The sequence below is a fragment of the Lygodium microphyllum genome, chromosome 2 (genome assembly GCF_053477565.2).
Source record: "Lygodium microphyllum isolate KBCC chromosome 2, Lygodium_microphyllum_v1.1.10, whole genome shotgun sequence".
NCBI lineage: Eukaryota > Viridiplantae > Streptophyta > Polypodiopsida > Schizaeales > Lygodiaceae > Lygodium > Lygodium microphyllum.
In genome coordinates this window covers 169,308,225-169,328,862 of record NC_141136.1, presented here as the reverse complement: position 1 = coordinate 169,328,862, position 20,638 = coordinate 169,308,225, and the positions used below count along the sequence as shown (strand labels likewise).

Sequence of the window (20,638 nt, the reverse complement as noted above, 5' to 3'; positions counted from 1 at the left end):
TGTACCTGTCCAAAGAGCATCACCTGTAGAAGCATCCTCCACTGTGACTGCATCCTGAGTAAAAATGACTTGGTACCTAACTGAGTAAGGCCATGCACAGATAATAGGTTAAAACCCAAATCAGGGACATAGAGAACTTTGGCAGAGGAAGACCGCCTGTTAGAAAACATAGGTAAAGTCCCCACGCCTCGAACAGGAACTGTAGAATTGTCACCAATGGTGACTGTATCCCCTCTGGAACGAAGATCTTGAAGCCAATCCTGTCGGAAGGTCATATGTGAAGATGCTCCACTGTTGACGAGCCAAGGCTTCTCCTGTGTGGTAGAAGCTAGGGCAGTGTCTTCCTCAACAAAGACATGCACAAACGCAGATTCTGTTGTGGCTGGGGCCGCCTTCGAGTCCTTCTCCTTAGGCTTCAAATGGGGATACTTCTGCCAACACTTCTTCTCGGGATGAGTGCCCTTCCCACAATGGGGACACTTGGGCTTCTTCTCCTTCGCATCCTTCTTGTCCTCCTCCTTCTTGTCCTTGGCCTTCTCCTTCTTTTGTTTCTTCTTCTTGCCGCCACCTGTGCCGGCCATAAATGCCTTGGTGGAGCCACTGGCTCCCACCTCTTTGAGTCGCTCGTTATGCTCCAAGACAAGCGGGGAAAGCTCCTCCCATAGGAGTGTCTCACGGGTCCTCGAAGTGATGAGGCTGGTGTAGAAGACATCATAACGGGGTGATGGCAGCTGAGTCAACAGAATCATCGCCATATCCTCAGATGATATCAGACGACCAAGAGAGGCTAGCTCGCCTCGCATATCCTCCATCTTCGTGATGTGCTCCTTCATGGAAGAAGAACCATCAAGACTGAGCATCCGCAACTTCTTCTCCAGGGAAATCTTGTGAGCAAATGTCTTGTGCTGATACAAAGATATAAGCTTTGTCCACACTTCCGCCGCGGTTTGTAACCTGTGAACATGTACAAGAATAGAATCATGGAGACTCATAAAAAGAAAGGAACGGGCTCGAGAGTTGAGCCTATCCCATAAGGCTGCACGGTCCGTAGAGGTGCCATCAGACGAATCCACAGGGGGTCGGTCGATGGGCGAAGAAACAAGCTCCCAAAGGTCAAAGGTATCAAGGATGCAAGCCACCTTGCATGACCATAGGGAGTAGTTGGAACCATCCAACTTATCTTCCTTCGGAAAGGAAGGGAGAATCGGCACCTGTATAGAGGGAATCAAGGAAGGTATCCGCACATCTGAAGCAGTCTTCACTGAAGAAACCTTCGCAGTAGATGGAACCCTCTGAGATGCATGGACTGAAGAGGGACGAGTGCGAGGAGGTTCTTCCCGATGTCGAACTTCACGATAATCCCGCCTCCGCTCAGAGGAATGATGAGAGAGAAGCTCATCCTCTGAGTCTTCAAAACCTGAAAACTGGTAAGACATCTTCCAATCTGCAAAATACCAAAGAAAGTTGTGCCGTTGTCGAAATAGGACCGGCAATGTGGTCACCAACCACCAAGATGCAGGCAGAGAGTGCCTACAAACACCTGGATCTGCAAAACGCAAAAGATAACTGATGTCGAGCACCAGAGAAGAGACCACCAGCACCAGGAAACAGCCCGGACAGAGGTCGCCAGTAGGAAAAGTGCCGCCTGGGGTGGAAACGACCTGCAGAGCAGCAAAATGCAGCCTGTAGGGAGGTCACCCAGCAGCAGGAGGGAGAACCTAGTGGAAAACACAGGGTTGCTGCGTCGCTGGATGACGTGGCAGCCTCTGCAGTCAGCGTGGGCAGCAAAACGCAGGATGTAGAGCCTCCTGTAGCAGTCACCTGGCTGTTGTGGATCTGTTGGCAGCAGCAGTAGGGTATCTCACTCCGAGGGTATGTCCTCCGTGCTCTCAATTAGGCGATGATACCATGTGAGAGTGCGCAACGGAAGAAGAACACGAACACAGGAGAGAGGAGAGAGAGAGCAGAGAATGAAGGAAGAAAGTCTGCACTGACTGAGATGAATGCTGAATACACTGAAATGGACAGAACAGTCCCTGCACGCAGCCCGGAGCGTCAGTGAGGGAACCAGGACAGACTGGAAGCAGTGGCAGCACCAATGCCGGAGACGGAGGCGACGGGAGCAGTGCTGTACCTGCAGAGCATAATGCTGGACTGACTGGGGGGGCTGATATAAATAGCCCCCAGGCCAGCAAACTGGCCGACCAGCCAAACTGGCCGACCTGGCCAGATTTGGCCGACCAGCCAGATCTGGCCGACTTTGGCCAGATCTGGCCTACTGCCCAGAAAATGGGCAGTCTGGACAAAAAACAGCCCAGTTTGGGCTGTAACACACCCAGGGCTGCTGGCTAACTAGGGCAGCCACCAAAATGACCTGATAGAGCTCCTCTGTCTCCTGTCAGACTCTGACAGGAGCTCACAACCAGGAGATGACAGACTGAGACTGAAAAAAGAGCAGGCTAACAAGATGCACTAGGATCGTGGGAGTCCTATGTCCCCACCCTAAGTCAGCACCCGTCCTACTTTAAACAATTGGGATGGAATGAACGAGGACCTTTGGGCCCACTTACATTCTAGTGCCTAGTGAGATAGGTGTATTGCCCTGCAATCAAGGATACTATTCTGTGACTTATGCCTTGGTTGTCACTCGAGTGGAGAACCATGTCGGAAACTCTTGAGTGACTCGACATGAAGGGAGCCAAAGAAACGAGGAGGGACCTCGTGATAGAACGGCTGATGACGTCTTGGCCGCGATCCACAATGTTGTTGCCCAAGCGACTATAGACAATGGGAATGGAGAGGGTGGGAACCTGAATCCTGTGAGGTACGGGGACCAACAAGGTCCCGTGTACACATCAATTATCATTGCTCAAAGTAGTGGGTTGAGCCTGAGCCGACAAACTACACATGGACTGAATTTGAATCAAGAACGAGTAGCGATAACAAGCATCTCACTCAGACAAGATATCGCGAATGGGATTTTAGAGAAAATTTGTTTATGGGTTGCAGAGAGCCTCTCGGAACGACCCTTTAGGCGAGTTCTTAGACAGGTTGTTGGTGACTCATGGACCCACATTGTGAAATGGAACAAAGTCAGGGATCCTTGCTCCGAAACAAGCCGCTTTGACATACTAGTAAAGCAATAAGGCATAACTCTGCTACTAGATAAGCTAAAATGTGAGAGTAGGCTCAACTGATGGCACATTAAGGTATCCGCACCCTTCCACTCGTGACGAACTGTGCAAGGTCCACCTCAAAGGCAAAAACGTAATACAAGACCAAGAATCATTACCTTTAAATATCAATAGTCTACGGAATATGCATGGGGAGGTGGACTACTTAGCTAGAACACGGTAGTGGGGAGTACTACACCTACAAGAGACCTGCATATTCTTGGCCGATGCGGCTCCCGGTATGCACTACTTTCCAAGCCCTTGGCTTTGGGGAACTAGGATAACAAGGCTTGGTAACCCTATCAACATCGGACTATCAAGCATTTGAAGTAGGCTGTACCTCCCCCAGTATGCTATTTATCTAGTTCCTCCCCACGGGGAAGGACCCCTGGATCCATGGAAATGTTTATGTACCTCAGAAGCAATTAAAGGATGAGAGAAAGGCAATCTTGGCAAAGCTAGCAAATATCTTGAAGATACTGAATCCTAGGTTGTCCTCTTGTCGTTGGTGGCAACAGGAATTGCAAAAGAAGAGCTTGTAAAAAATGGCTAAGTAAGGAATGCCCCAACCTCTTAATCGTACCAATACGTGGATCTACATTGACATATCACTTACCTAGGGGGGAGAGGAAAGTCTGATATTGACTACTTCATCATGAATCAACAAGATGTCTCTTTGCTCTCACACGCTTCCATGAGTTGAAATGTGGATGTGTCAGACCATTGGCCCATCTCATGTTTAATAAACGGAGCGAACGATACAGTTGTGACAAGTTGCCCCGACCACCTCACATTGATGCATCCAGGGTTGGCCTAGCAGTTGTGATTTCTTGACAAATAATAAGTGGGATGCATTGATAAACTTGCCTAAAGATGGGGGTGACAATGTATGGGCTCTATGCGAGAACTTTGACTGTGCGGTTGAGTTAATTGCATAGGAGGCTGGGGTGATGGTCGTCAGACCACCACCTAGACCAAGATGTGGCTTTCGCCTAGCCCCAAGAGCAAGAAGGACAATTAATCACCGACGAAAGGCATTGAACCAAGCTAGATGACTGCAGCTGCCGGCTCAAGGGAGGGTAGAAAAGCATGGGCACGCTATCGTGTTCTCAAGGTAGCAGCCCTCAAGGAATACAAAGCCAACTCCAAGAAATCTTTTGATAACTTTATAACAAAGGGAGTTGAACTCTTGTGCGAGAGACAATTGAAATTTTTTTGGACACATCACAAAAAACTTACCAGTGAAAGTAGAGGAGCAGACATTGAGTCACAACCAATTCTACGTCCGTCTGGTAACTTGTAAATGGACCTAGAGACCCTAAGGAATTTGTGGTTCATGTACTAGTAAAAGATCTTTGGAGCGAGAGACTGACACAGTAAAGATGCAGACTTCTGGAAAGGACGTGGCGACAACCTTAGACTATGGCCACGCATTTGTGAAGCAGATGCACCCATCGAATGGTTTGAAGTTTGACTCATCTGTCGCAAGTTGAAACGCCATAAGGCTCCCGGCATAGAGGGGATCCCATTTGAGATCTTCAAATTGCTGATCCGGGACATTGGAAGAAAGATGAATTGTGAGATACCTAAGAGTAGAATGGGATGTGTTGTATTGAAACTTTTGAGGGCAGTCTTCTAGTTAGGTGAAATATTAGAACAAATGGACCCCTTAGCAGTTGTGTCCATCCCTAAAAAGGGTAAACCCAATAGTGATGGGCAATTGCCGTGGGATCTCCCTGATATCCATGGTACTCAAAGTGCTTTCAGTCATTGTGGCACAACGCCTATCTGACACATTAGAGAAGCGAAAGTTTTTTTGGCGAGGGCAAGCTGGATTCAATCCAATGGAGAAATGTATCGCACACGTTGTGACACTGGACGAAAGCATCATGCATTGTCATAATGCGGGGAAACCCACATATGCAGCCTACATCGACTTCCAGAAGGCATGACTCTGTGTCCCATGAAGCTCTTTGCTTTGTAAAAGCACTATATTGACAGTTGACTGTGCGCATTAGGATTGGGGACTCACTGTTAGACCCCATCCTTGTGGAAAGGGGTGTCCGACAAGGATGCCCCTTGTCACCCACCTTATTCAACAAGGATGCCCCTTGTGGAAAGGGGTGTCTGAAAAGGATGTCCCCTGTCACCCACCCTACTCAACATCCTCATTAATGTCAATATTAACGAAGTGGAGAATCTAGGGTGCAATGTACTGGCCCTAAGAGAGATGCTTCAAGCACTACACTTAGCGGATGATGTCATTCAAACGGCGGACAGCCTTGGATGAGCTCCAACAAAGTCTCAATAGACTATCCGATTGGGCGACCCAATGGAAGATGAAATTCGGAATCAACAAGTGTGAGCTTACCATATTCTTTGGTAGTGATGCAAAAAGAGCATCTTTCAAGGCGAGACAATTCTTCCCAGGTGAATATAAATACCTTGGTATCACAGTGGACGAGAACCTTTCTATTGATAAGATCATGAAGGAGAGGATTGGAGTTGGACGAAAGGTGCTATATGCGCACCGACACTTCCTCACCTCACGAGTTATGCCCACTTGGACTCGATTGACTTTCTTCAAAGCTTGTGTGGTATTGGTGCTCACTTATGGTGCAGAACTCATGGGAGCCTGAAATCAGGGCAAGTTGCGCTCATTGTAAAGACTTTTGGCAACTGGAATGTGATTGATTGTAGGGAAAAGCGGCAACTCCACCACAGTGGGAGGGGCCACCCTACACGAATTGCCCATCCCTCCAATTGCAGCGTGTTGTAGTGGGCAAAGGGCGTGTGCCTTTGCCAAATATCCACACCTCAAGGCATGGGTGCGAGACTTGACAAGAGACCCAGCCCCAAAGGGAGCAAGAAGAAAGTGGACATGGGAGATGCGAACCCAAAATTGGTTGAATCGGTATGTACCCAATGCACCACTACATGCAGTCATGCACATGTATGGGCTAAATGGGACAAACAGCATGAATGCCTAGCCTTGAAACCATACTTGCAATGTAAGTATGAGGATTCATCGGGCTACTTGTTTTGAATGAATTTGAAAAGGCAAGTGAATCTCCTAGCACAAACCGGTGGCCTAGTATTACGAGACAATATCCTTCCTAGAGGACGATGACTTTGCCCGTGTTGCGGTGAACCAGAAAGGGGAACATCAATTTGTCACATCATACTACACTGTGAAACCTTCAAAGACCTTCAGGTTAAATTTATTGGAAATCTCATTCGCAACTCTTGCAAGTTGCTAGGCCCCCACGGGAGCGATGAGGAAGCGACGATAACCCTCCTTGGTGGTTTGGTTCGTGGGGAAAGGTTATCCAACTAGGTAGACTTAAAACCGCACTCGAGGGGTGTAATGATTGGACATTTTCTAGTGGTTGCATTTCTTGGTGAAGCCATGCGGTGATATTTGCGAGATCTGCGTAGCTCATAATTTCCGATCCCTTGGGAAATGATGAAATCACCCCTAAGGCATGATCACCATGTGCCAACTAAGCTAAGATTTTGTGATATCACCAACCAGCCAGCTTCAGCATAATGAGTTACCCGTAGTGGAGGGTCTAATGGGTAACTTGTGGGGGACGGACACCACCTTCGAGCTGATGCCGAAGATGGGTATGGCATTTCCTTTGCGGGAATCCATCAGGAGGGGATTTTTAGTGGGTGAAACTCCCATAGTACTTGGTTTCCCATTAGGGTGGCCTGGTCCCTGGTGCACCCCTCTATCTAGGACATGGGTCTTTCGAGGATCTACCCAGAGGGAGGTGATTCTCCCTTTTCCCTAAGGAAGTTGCAAAAGGTGTACTAGGGTGGCCTATAGTGCATGTAATAAGTAAGTACCAAAAGGTTTTGATTCCTTCGAGCTCTGCCTAAGCAGGTTACAGTGATTGAATGATGAGCCACACACATAGGTGAGTTCCTCCACTGTAACCCGCTTCTGACTCGAAATTTTTTTTAAAAAAAGTGTGGGGTAGCTTTGGCTAAGATGTTCTTTGTGAATAGGGTGTGGACATCGAAATCCTGGCACTTGAAACCTACCAAAACGATATTGACCGAGGAGAGGGCAAGCTGTCTATTTATAGAAATGTTTGGGGCTTTCAAATTACAGTTGACATGTGGAACATTGTAACTCTTTCGAACCATGTTCATTTAAAAGAAATGGTTAAAATTTATTAATTAACTTGAGTTTTGTCCATTGGGGCTATTTAATGAAGACTAATGATAATTTAGCTCAACACCCCCTCTTAGCCCCAAAATTGGAACTAGAAAGGAATTGCAAACAAGCCAAGTCTCTTCTTTTTTCCCCTTTTTCGAGAGCGTCTCAACCCAAAGTAGCCAGGGCATCGGGCAAAGAGTATACGTCGGCTGTTCAGTTACCTACCAACACTAGAGAGACGATGGTTATCTTACCAAGGGAGCCGAGGTGTTCATTCCAGAGAGGACAAAGTATTAAACAAAGGATACTCATCAGTTGTCTAGTGGCCTACTAAGTTCTACAAAGGTAGATGGAACCACAATACACTTTTTTTTTTGGGTGGAGGACTTTTGTTTTGTTTTTCAAAATATTTAGTATTAAGTGAGGGTTTTTAAGAAGTTTTCAGTTGATTGAGTAACAATGTTCTAAAGGGTGATAGGGATGGTCAGTCTTAAGACCTTCACAAAACAAACAACACTATTTCTATCACTACTTAGATGTCAAAGTCGAAGGAAATAGGCTAGGTGGGTGAAGCAACTATGGTGGGTATGTGGAAATGTATAAAAGAAGTGTGGAGAGCGAGCTAGACAAGCTAAGTAAGCAAGATAGACTACCTCAGAGACTGCCCTGTGTAATACTACGAACATGGTGGATCTAGAGTCGACCACTTCAAAGACCAAAAAGGGATAAATGCGTTTAGATGCATGTTTATAAGAACAAAATGTCAATGCACTGGAGACATGCAAGAGGCAATGCAAGTATGATCATGTTCATGCAAAATGTGATGCAATGGAGGAGAATTATTCACTTGCCCAAGTGCCTTTTTCAATCATGGTTATCATGATGATGTGAATGAAGATACGAAGTACAATATATACAATGTTTGAATTAAAAGAAGTGTGAAGATTAAGCTAGACAAGCTAAGCAAGCAATGCAGACTGCCTTGGAGACTGCCACGTGCAATGCCACGAATATGGTAGATCCAAAGGCAACTTCTTCAAAGAGCAAAAAAGAATAAATGCACATAGGCATATGTTTACAAGAACAGAATGTCAATTCATTGGAGTTATGCAAGAGACAATTTAAATGTGATCATACTCATGCAAAGTGTGATGCAATGAAGGAGAATTGTTCACTTGTGCAAGTACGCTTTTATAATCATGGTTATCATAATGATGTGGATGAAGATACAAAGTATAATATACATAACACTTGAATTAAAATCTATAAATAACACCCTCTCACCATCAATAGAGAATAGCGGTTTCCTCTTAAACTGGAAGAGAAAGTTGGAGGAAAGCAACCTCTTTTTGTCAATCTGAAGTAGGAGATGGTATATCCAAACCGATCCTAGGTAGTAAATACTAAAGCACTAGCTGATTTACCCCTTGGTCAGTACGTTTGCAAAGCTATCTAAGATTTGTTGAAGGCATAAACTCTAGGCGAATAGTGCCTAGTGCAACTTGCTCTCTAGTGAAGTAAAAATATATGCCAATATGTTGCGTCTTAGGTGTGATGATCGTGTTACCAGCTAGTGCAGTCGCACTCTAGTTATTGCAAAAGATGATAGTCAGTACAACACATGGAAACTAATTGCGTGTCAAAAGGCTCCTCAAGTAGATGGCTTCAGTGATGCCATAAAAGAGAACCCTATTCTCAACGTTAGCCACGGAATCCACTATTATCTTCTGCTTATGGCTAGCCCAAGAAATGGAAGTTGTACCCAAGGTAAAGATGTAGCCACCATGGGAATGCAAGGTGTCAGGATTTCCCACCCAATTAGAATAAGTATACCCTTGCAAACATAAACTAGAACCATAAATTAGTCCATAAGAATAGGTACTTTCAAATATCTCAAAACACGAAGGTATATAATCCAATGTGACATCCTAGGTGCAATGAAACACCGACTGAGCAAATTGATTGAGTTTGCTAAATTTGGACTAGTATATATTAAAGGAGTTTTCCTACTACAGATCTATAGATGTTCTCATCAAAGGGCTGACCTAGGGTATCCTTAGATAAGTGGATAGTTGGATCAAAAGGCATGGGTATAGATCGTGTCTAACCCTAGCAATGGTGAATAATTGATCCACCAATTGAAGAGTGTACTTCTTCTGCGACACAAAAATACATCCCCAATCAAAGTATCTCCATCCCCAAAAAATAAGATAACAAACTGAGGTCAGTCATCTCAAAAGTATCACAAAGCTTGGTCTTAATTTTCACTACAACACAATAGAATCTGAGCAAGTGATGAGTAAGTCATTTAGGTATAGTAGGATAAGCGGCTACCACAACCAAAATATGAAATGATGGCAATCACATAGTAGAAGCAAAGGTCTTTTCATAATCAATGCCATGCTTGGTCGAAACCCTTGCACAACAAGGCGAGCCTTGTATTTGTCTAAAGTTTCATTAGCATTTAGCCCGGTCCTAAATATCCACTTTGTTTTGATGACTTTATTGTGGCTTGGATGATTCGCCAAAGTCCAAGTCTCATTTCAATCAATACTCTCACCTTCTCCATGGTGCTGAGCTAAAACATGCATTACATGTTGATTATCTCTTAAACAATCCCAAAACATGCTTATTTAATAAAAAACACAAAAATGGTGTGTGGTTTGAGAGTGTTTCAATGAAACCCTATTTTGGGATTGTTCATCTACATCTTTAAATAGATAGGCTGTCCCCATTCAGTCTTTATCCTTTTGTGCAGGTTTCTCACTCTACCATGCAAATTTCAGCCATCAGCCACCCACCATCTATTGTCCAGCCATCGTCAATTGTAGCCTATCATTGACTAGCCCTAGGTGGGTTATTTTCAGCCATCGCTCTATTGTTTGGAGGTTTGCATTTGCTACATCATCATAGCAGCCGATCTGCTTGTGTTTTCAGCATCTGGTGAGGTTGTTGCCATCTTTCCCACTAGGCGATTGCTGTAGTACCTGTGTTTTTATTGTCTAGCAAGTCGCTTACAATAGCAAACACCTCTCCTGTTGTTGCCTGACAATTCTCTGCCTTGAGTGACCAATTTTTAGCCTTTTGTGGTGGTACATTGATACATTAATGAGATTTTAGCCTTCAATTGCTGTGTTTTGGTGATCAACTTAGTGCCTTTCAATATTCGACTCTCTGTCATCTTTAATTGGTGGTTAGAGTACTCCGGATCTGTCTTTGGTGGACATTACACTTCGACACTCTACTGCTATGCCCTTGAGCATTCTGTACACTCTTATATTCATTTAGTGCATTGATTCATTCACTTCAAAGTCCTCCTCTCTTTGTTTGTGTTTGTATTTTTGCATTTTGAGTTTCGAGTTTTGCATTTTGCGTTTTACGTTTAGGGATCGAGTTTTGCATGACTGTGTCTATATTGTTGTGTTTCTGTCATGGTCGTATGATTTGTGTTTTCTCAGCTCTACAAACCCTAGTAGCTAGTTTTCTTCACTCATGGCGTCTTGCCATTGAGGGTGCTAAAGAGCCTCTTGTTAACTATTCGGCACAGAATGCACTACATAACTAGTTGTAAATAGTAACGCAAATGAAGCCTAAGGTGCAAGTTGGGTAGATCTTCTAGGGTCCTTTGGAGTGAAATTCGGTGGAAGAATTTCCGAATTCCATCCACTATTTTAAAAAAAGTATAGTGTACTGTTCAAGGTGGTAGTAAGTTTCAGCCCGCAAAGTTTAACATGAATCTATCTAAGAGGCAACTTAGCTCTATATGTGGATTGTTGAGGGAATGGATTATGGTGCTACTTTTTGAGTTGACAAGCTTTACAAACATCTCAAGATAGCTTCAGTTGTGGAAGGCTCTCAACCATCTATCAATGTGACAACTCATGAAGAGAGTTGAAGAGTATCCCTAGTTGTCCCAGGTGTGAAGAAAACTGCTAGGGTTTGCACTGAGGACACATAGAGTGTACGACCAGGACAGAAACACAGAGACAAACATAGACGCAGAGGGCAAAAGTCAAATCTTAAATGCAAAACTCAAAAACTCAAACCCTAAACGCAAAACTCAAAACTCAAACACAAACAGAAGAAGGGAGAGAGAGAACACAATGAATGTTGTAAATGAATGTAAGAGTGTACGGTGTGCTCAAGGGAAGAGCAATGTCGGAGTGTGACGTCCAGCAGAGACGGATCCCAAGTCTGTGACCACCAGTCGGAGGAGTGCTGAATAGTGAATGGCAGCGGGCTGGTCACCAAAACGCAGCAGTCTGGAGGCTGGAAAGCGGAACTCAGCAGTGTACCGCCGATTGGAGGCTGGAAACTGTGCACAGTCTGCTGTAAACAGCAGGCTGAAATAGTGTCTGATGTGGCTGGCGATGATTGGATGATCAGATCGCAGCAGATGATGATGTCACCAGCAGCTGACGTCAGCATGGATGAAGACTTCAGCAGTAGGAGCAAACATGGATGGAGTGGCAGTAGTCTCGAGGGTTGGATAGCCACGTGGGAGGAGGCTGATGGCTGAAATTTGCACATGGAGTGAGAAACTTGCACAGATGGAATAAGGCTGAATGGGGGCAGCCTGTCTATTTATAGATATGGAAGAGCGTCCCAAAAATTAGGGTTTCCACTGAACTCTTTCGAATCACTCCCCGTTTTAGGGTTTTACTCTATAAGAGCATTTTTTAGTGTGTTTTGGGGCTGTTTAAGAGGCTAATCAGCAAGTAATGCATATTTTAGCTCAACACCCCCTCTTAGGTGCAAAACTGAGCCAAAAGGTTAGGCCAATTTTTTGTGATGTTTATTGATCCCAAGGCGTCCCACCCCAAAGCAGCTAGTGCATCAGACAAAGGGTGCACGTCGACTACCCAGTGGCCTACCGAGACTATAGAGGTGATGGTTATCTTACCAAGGGAATCCAAATAGTCACCCTAGAGAGGACAGGGCATCGGACAAAGGGTGCACGTCGGTTGCCCAGTGGACTACCAAGCCCCATAAAGGCGGATGGAACTACATGGAACTTTTTTTTTAATTGGTTTTTTTTTTTCCCGAATAAGGGAGGTAAATTTTATGGGATGCGGCCGATTGAGTAAGAGTGACCTAGAAGACGGGAGTAGGGAGGGTGCACCCAACACATCACAAAACAATACAAGCTAACCCATCCACTTAGGGTGTTGATGACGAGGAAAAGTAGGTAATGAGGTATTCATGCGATGAAGAAGGATGGTGGTGTGGTGACAACTGCCGCCGGTGGAAACAGCCTAGAACGTGCTCAAGTGGTGCTCTGCACAATGAGATACGAAGTATGCTATATGTTAAAGAATGCTCATGCAATAGGTGCTAGTTGGACCGTGTCCCACATGGGGAAATTGTTCACTTTCCCAAGCACCCTAGTACAAAGATGATGAAATCATGCAATGCAAGGGTAAGTTACAACATGGGGGAAAAGCCGATGTCGAAGACAATGTGTTGAAGCCTGTAGAATACCAAGAAGGGTAGGAATCTCCTCTCAACCTGGATGTAGACGCCGAAGAAGAAAGAGGAGCTTGATGTCGATCTTCATATGGTGCCGAGAACCATAAGGAATGAAAGAAGATGAAGTAGATGAAGCACCCCTCTAAAAGAGCAAGGTAAAAGTCACTGCCATAATAGCATCGATAGAGATATTGCACGATCCGCCTCGGGAGGGAAAACCGCCATGCCGGAAGAAGAGCAAGGGCTTCAAGGATGATGAAGCAATGAAAGGAACGGTGCACATTCCCACGTCTCTAGCCCAGATAGGACCAAAGCAATCTGCAAGTTAGCCCTACACTGAAAGACAAAACCTTGCAAAAGAGATGAGAATTCGCAAACACAGAGATTAGTGGTGAGATGCTCCAAAGCAAAACAGAATAGAAAGAAAATCTAACTCAAAATAAATCCAATGAATGTGTATGTGTGTGAGTAAATGCAGCGGAAGTCAAAAGAATGGAAAAGCTAAGGACAATGAATCCTATGGGCTCGACTCTAAGAGTGCAAAAAATGAATGCTAGATTGACCTAGCATATCTGAAAGGACCTAGAGACATGCTAGTCTCATCGCGTACGTCTAGTAGCAAGGCTCTGCCAAGGGAACGCTTGATGAGGTGGGAAGGAAGGTGAAATAGATACATGAAGTGCAATGGGATCGGATCCTCTAAACCAATCAGCCAATCTCTCAAGGGTAGTGAAAGAGATGGGCTGCTAAGGCTGTACTCGAGCCACATGTACAATAGCAACGGCGGGTGCTGAAGGAGTAGATGAAGTAGGAGTAGAAGGCGTAGCCCCACTGGACTGTGCAGTTGCAGCGGTCTGCTGAGGCTTTTTAGGTGGAAGACCTTGGGCCTTGGAGCAACATTCCTCGTCCATATGGCCTGCTCTTTGGCAGTGTGTGCAAAGACAGTTTTTCTTAGGGAGTTGCTGCCAGATAGGTCGAGGTTCTTTGGTTCCATTTGAGGAAGAGGAGTCACCCTTTAATTGGCTTGCCTTCGCATCTTACAAGTTTTTGCCACTGGTGGTTTTCCCTCCCAAAGAAGAGGCAACCAACCCCCTCTGCCCTGAATAAGGGTGTGATGAGGATTTTTTGTGAACTTGATTATGCAGCCTTGCGTAATGCAAGAATTGGCACTCAAACTCATAGAAGATTGGCAATCGAGGTTGGGAGATGATGTGTTGAATGAAATTGAAGTACTTTTCAGGCAACTTATTCAAGAAGAATGTAACCTGACCATCATGTAACTTTGGAGAGCCAGTAGTGGCGAACTCGGCAAGTAACTGTCTATACTCCCAGCTTGACTTTCAGATCATCCCCTCCCTTAATAGAGAATTTTTAAAACTCAAAGTCGAGATTGATGCGCCGAGTACAATCATGAGCCGCATAGCGGTCGAGAAGGTGACTCCACGCTCTGACGTGATCGGGAAGTGCTGCAACTGAGAGTGAAACTCAGGAAGCAATCCCTGCATCAGCTCAACATTGGCTGTGGCATTGCGAGCTCTCCATTGACGGATGTAATCAGGGTGAGCTAGTCGAGGGTCCAACATAGGCTAGACCAATGACGAGATCCCAAAGACCCTGAGACTCAAGCACTTGTTGCATGAAATTAGACCAAGTGGTGAAATTTGACCCGTTAAAATGTGTCCTATCCGTGAAGGCATTCTTGGCCGTTGCAACAGGAGTGGTAGTTCTCGGAGATGGATAGTGTGAAAAAGTGTAGCGGGGATAGGATGGGGGAGTGAAGTACACTTGGGAATGGGCCCCAGAGTGCCCACCAGGCATGCGGCTAGTGTGCAAGGTGGATCCATAAGTAGGGATGGGCTAACTAGGCATGGGCATGGTAGCCACATGAGAAACCCAAGGAGATGGAATGGGAACATGGGGAGCAGAAGATGGGAATCCCTGCGTAGGTATAATCCAAGGAGAGAGTGAAGACGCACCATAAGCGGAGGATGGCTGTGCTCATTTACTGAAAGGTGAGAGGCATTGCGTTAAAGGGTGGCATTTCCCCTAACGAAGTACCATGGTGCAAAGAGGTAGAGAATGGGGTGGAGAAGGAAAAGGTGTTAGGAGCGGAGATGGAAGATTCAACCCATAGGGTGTGTGATGCAGATGTGGTGTAATCCAAGGTTTTGGAAATATGAGAGGTGATCAAGGTGTGATATAGAAGAGGGTGGGATGGGAGGGAAGTGAGAAGTGTGTGATATGCTCAAATGAAATAGAAACTGTAGATGTATCTGAATTCCGTTTGCTTTGTGAGCCCCCTCTATTGAAGTTCACATACGCTTGGAGAAGACGGGGTCTGGGACATTGTGATTCGGTTACGAGTCGTACTGTGTGTCTCGCACAAAGACTAGCTCTCCATAATATCCGCAGGATACTCTTTACAAGAGCACCGGTTCTGATACCATGTGAAGAAAACTGCTAGAGTTTGCACTAAGGACACACAGAGTGTACGACCACGATAGAAACACAAAGAGACAGACATAGACACAGAGGGCAAAACTCAAACCCTAAACGCAAAACTGAAAAACTCAAACCCTAAACGCAAAACTCAAAACTCAAACACAAACAGAAGAAGGGAGAGAAAGAATACAAATTTGAAGTGAATGAATGGTGTAAATGAATGTAAGAGTGTATAATGTGCTCAAGGGCATGTCCACCGGAGACAGATCCCAAGTCTGTGACCACCCGTCGGAGTGCAGGAGTGCTGAATAGTGAATGGTAGCAAGTTGCTGGTCACCAAAACGCAACAGTCTGGAGGTTGGAAACTAGTAAACGCAGCAATGTACCGCCGATCGGAGACTGGAAACTGGGCACAATCTGTTGTAAACAGCAGGCTGAAACAGTGTCTGATGTAGCTAGTGACTACTGAATGATTAGATCGCAGCAGATAATGATGCCGCCAGCAGTTGACGTTAGCATGGATGAAGGTGCCAGCAACAGGAGCAAACACAGATGGAGTGGCAGCAGTCTCGAGGGCTAGACAGCCATGTGGAAGGAGATTGATGGCTGAAATCTGCACGTGGAGTGAGAAACTTGCATAGACCAAATAAGGCTGAATGGGGGCAGCCTATCTATTTATAGATGTGGAAGGGCACCCCAAAAATTAGGTTTTCCACTGAACTCTCTCGAATTGCTCCCCGTTTTAGGGTTTTACTCTAAAATGGCATTTTTTAGTGTGTTTTGGGGCTGTTTAAGAGGGTAATCAGTAAGTAATACATATTTTAGCTCAACACTAGGCCAGCATACAAGACACGTTTCGTTGTGTAAGGCTCTTAACCATCTATCAATGTGACAACTCATGAAGAGAGTTGAAGAGTATCCCTAGTTATCCTAGGCCAGCATACAAGACACGTTTGGTTGCTAAGGGTTTTAAATGGGAAAAGGGAGTTGATTTCGATGAGATATTCTTCCTTGTGGTAAAGATGATTACCTTTTGCTTGATTTTGGCCTTGGTTGTGTAGATGGATTTGGACTTGTACTGGATGGATGTTAAGATAACTTTCTTATATAGGAACCTACACGAGAACATCTATATGTTGTAGCCTAAGGACTTTGTGAAAAAGGGTAGGGAACACCTAGTGTCCAAGTTGAGGAAGAGTCCTTATGGACTTAAGCAGTCATCTAGGGAGTTGTATCATAAGTTTGATGCCTTCATGTATTCACATGGTTATTCTTGTAATAATATGGATGCGTATCTTTACATGAATAAGGCTTGTGATTATGGTAGGCTTATTATTTTGGTACTATATATTTATGACATGCTAATTGTTGGGAGTGCTCATGATGAGTTGGAGTTTGTGAAGAATCGACTTAAGAAGTGCTTTGAAATGAACATGGAAAATGCCTCTAACATACTTAGTATGCGTATTACACGCAATCGGTCTAAGGTGCTCCTTTACTTCTCACAAAAGGAGTACATTCATAAAGTTCTCGAGCAATTCCATATGAAGTGTGGTAAGTTGATTGGCACCCCTTTATTTTTTCATGTGAAGGTGAGTTAAGTCAATTGTCTTGGTCAGATGATAAGAGGGTTGAGATGGCGAAACTCCTATATGCATTTGTAGTGGATAGCTTGATATATGCCATAATAGTTACTAGATTTGACATAGCATTTGTAGTGGGAGTTGTATGTCGTTTTATGGTGATACTTGGTAGGCGACATTGGACTCTATGAAGGGTATCATGAGATACTTTAAGAGCACTATTGACTTGTGCCTTTGCTATGGTAGCGAGGACACTGGAGTCATGTGTTACACAGACTCAGATTATGTAGGACATGCAGATAGTAGGAAGTCCATCTTTGGCTATGTCTTCATCTTTGTTGGAGGTATTTTTTCTTGGATGTCTAGGGTGTAGAAATGTACTGTCTTGTCTGCAACCAAGATTGAGTACATTGCAACCTATCAAGATCTCTATAGATGAGAATCTTGCATATTTGCTAACTAAAAGTCTCCCAATGGGACATTATGCCTTTCTTAGAAAGATGATGGCCTTAGGATGAGATAGCGTCTACTTCTCATCTAGTTGTATTTTTTTCTTGTTTTCTCCTCACTCAAGCACATTCGCCTTTAAGTGAATAGTTGTTGGAGATTGAAGGCCGCATGTGCCTAGCTACCTATATTTATCTTGTACTTATTGCCCACACACCTATACATTGCAGGTGGCGGTTGGCCATCATTGTCACTTTATTATTTATTCTTACTATGACAATAGAATAATGGAAGATAGGTCACGTATTGTGACTCTTGGAGTTTCCATATATCGTTTTGCTCTCTCTTGCTCCAACGTCCATAGCTCTTGCTTCTGCTTGTGCTCTTTTCTTTCTCTCACTCCTACTCTATCTTTTTTACTTTTTTCTTGTTTTCTCCTCACTCAAGCACATTTGCCTTTAAGTGAATAGTTGTTGGAGATTGAAGGCCGCATGTGCTTAGTCACCTATGTTTATCTTGTACTTATTGCCCACACACCTATACATTGTAGGTTGCGGTTGGCTATCATTGTCACTTTATTCTTTATTCTTACTATGATAACAAAATAATGGAAGATAGGTCACATATTGAGACTCTTGGAGTTTCTATATATCATTTTGCTCTCTGCTGCTCCAACCTCCCTAGCTCTTGCTTCCCGCTTGTGCTCTTTTTTTTCTCCCACTCCTACTCTACCTTTCACTAAGGTGTAAACTTTCAATTAATAAAAGTTTTGCATTGCATCTACTTCCTTTTACTATATCCTTGTACTATATAGTGTGTACACTCATCCACTGCATGCCTAGGTATCAAATCCTTCACTATTGGTGCTATAGTCACTGTGCCAAGAGCCAAGGTTACCAAAATTAAAGTTCATTTAAATTATATCATTAACTCTATTTCTCATTCTGATGATATACCCTTTGCTTGAAACATCACAAGTGATCTTGGTTGCATGCAATTAAGATCTAACATCGCATTCAAAATAACTAATGTAATGGCCAAGTCATTAATTAGCCCTTTACAAAAAATGAGATTGGTTTGAGTAGTAGTTGGCTATTTATCTAGAAAGTTGATCTTGGCTATTTGGAGTCTCTTTCTTTCTCATTTGAAAAAACCAAGTTTAGAGACAACCATTCTTCTCTTTGTTGGTGTAAAGGTTGCAAGTTCCAGCCATGAAACATGAGTTGATAGTATGAATGGAGTGTGGGATGGTAAATAATCTTCTCTTCTCGGCATGGGGAATCCATTGAGTAACTTTACAACACGATTTACAACAAGACATGCTGTTGTTTTTTATTTAATTCTTATCAAAATCAGTTATTAGAGCCTATAGGTTGAGTCCTCTCTTCTCCTCAGAGATCTCAAGTCTTGTGCACTTTTTGGATAACTTTAGTGTGGATAAAGTGATTTTCTCACACTTTCATCGCAGCTATTTTATCTCGGGAAATGCATGGGAACTTTAGAGAATGCAAGGTAGTATCTAATGGAATGTATTTTCCAGGGATTAGACAATTGTTCTTTGTTTTCGGGCATGAATTAAATGCTAATTTACTGTGGTAGCAATATTGATTTGAAGTGCAGGTCTGAATTTACTCAGTTTGATGGTAAATTGGGTGTGCAAAGGTAAGCGCAAAGCTCTGGAATTGAGGCTTTGTACAATGATTGGATCGATTTGTAATTGGCATATGCATGTTTTATACATTGTTTGCAATGTGTAACAATGTGGACCAGCTTTTGTACCTTGAATGTCACTTTTGCAAGTCATTGGACTACAGACAATATGTACTCTTATGCATTACACTTGTTAGAGTGGGAATTGATAGATTTGATGCCCATTTGGTAAGAGTAACTGAAAACACCACATTGGAGACAAATCTGGGTTGAGTCAAGAGCAAAGGACATGGGAATTGCTGGCATTAAGGGGGTGCTGGTCTTTGACAACAGGTCACTTTTCATTTGTGCAAGATTTGAATAATGATAAAGAAATACTGAAAGGGGCACCAACTTTGGGTCCTATGATCTATGGTGTGTTATCTACTATGCAAGAGCGTTCTAGCTTTCCTCTTTAGTGAGTCTTTTGTTTATTTACTGATTTATTTCATGTGTACAAGCTAGTTTATTATCATGGCCCTTTAGATGATTTTTGAAGGCTGGTTTTAAATTCCCTCATTCATCGAGCCACACTTTCAGCCCTCTCATCACTCTCTGCTGCTAACCGTAGGTGACTAGCTTTGTTCACACTCCAGAAAATCTGTTGAACAGTTTCTTTTGATATTTTAGACCTTGCTTTGTGTACCAAAACTGTATTAGCAAGGACTATTTGGGAGTCTTTGCACACTGTTAGGAGACATTGTGAGCTTCATTGTTTGTCTGCATATGCAATATTTCCAGTAGTGGCATTTCAACTATCTTTCTCATACTTAGGGTTGTTTGGACATTTGCAAAATATATGTTGGGAAATTTGATGAAGATTGTTTTTTGTCCTTTCAGGCACGAGAAATTTGTGACTCAGTACAGAGCCATGTTTGTTATTAATTGCAAGGTCTCTGAAAGACAACAGATTGAATTTTCTGAACCAAGGGGAAGAGGGTCATTGAAGAAAAGGAAAACCCAGCATGGCCTTGCTGATGGTCAAATGTACAAATCAGTATCATGTTCTGTCTGTGGAACAGAAGTAGCTGCCATGGACAAGGATGAAGTCTATCACTTCTATAATGTTTTGCCAAGCTATGTTTGAAGAGCGCAAGAGACAGACAGTAAACAAAGTCTGTAATGGTGACAGCATTCAGTGAAATGTTCAGGCATTGCTTATGCAGAAGCGGATGTCTGCAGAGCTTTATCTTCACCATTGGCCCTTTATGTACATGTAGCTTGGCCCACTTAGATAGTTCTAGGATGGTACTGTATTATCTCCTGTATATATGATAAGTCTCAAGAATTCTAGTCAGCCCATTGAATTGGGTCCTGAATTTGTCTACAGCACATCTTTTTGGAATACTACCTAAGACATGATTCATATTCCTGTCCCTTGTACATTCTGAAGTTGCCAAAATGGATCAAAATCAAAGGTGACTGTTTTAAATTAGTACAATAGTGGAGTGTGTTATATTTGAGGCTTTGATGTACTTGTATGGCAATATGCTCTCTATGACATCACATATTGAGAAGTTGAGCCACAAGACTTGCTCGTGTATTTAGAACAGGACAGATGTGAGAATTCTTACATGGGGTGGCATTCCTGCTTAGATGAACTCTTGAATCTCAGTTGAACTTCATGAATTTCTGGTTCAGATATGTGTGGTTTTTCTCTTGAGATG

At 43.7% G+C, this 20,638-nt stretch overlaps 1 protein-coding gene across 1 annotated transcript in view; it reads left to right on the top strand.

Annotated features, from left to right (window-relative positions):
- LOC148040598 (E2F-associated phosphoprotein) overlaps positions 1–20,343 on the top strand; it is a 40,477-nt gene extending 20,134 nt beyond the window's left edge. The window contains exon 3 of the mRNA XM_087701224.1: positions 19,812–20,343. Within this exon, the coding sequence (XP_087557350.1) occupies positions 19,812–20,058 (247 nt within the window). The 3' untranslated portion in view covers positions 20,059–20,343. The remainder of the gene's footprint in view (positions 1–19,811) is intronic.
- Positions 20,344–20,638: the final 295 nt, after the last annotated feature.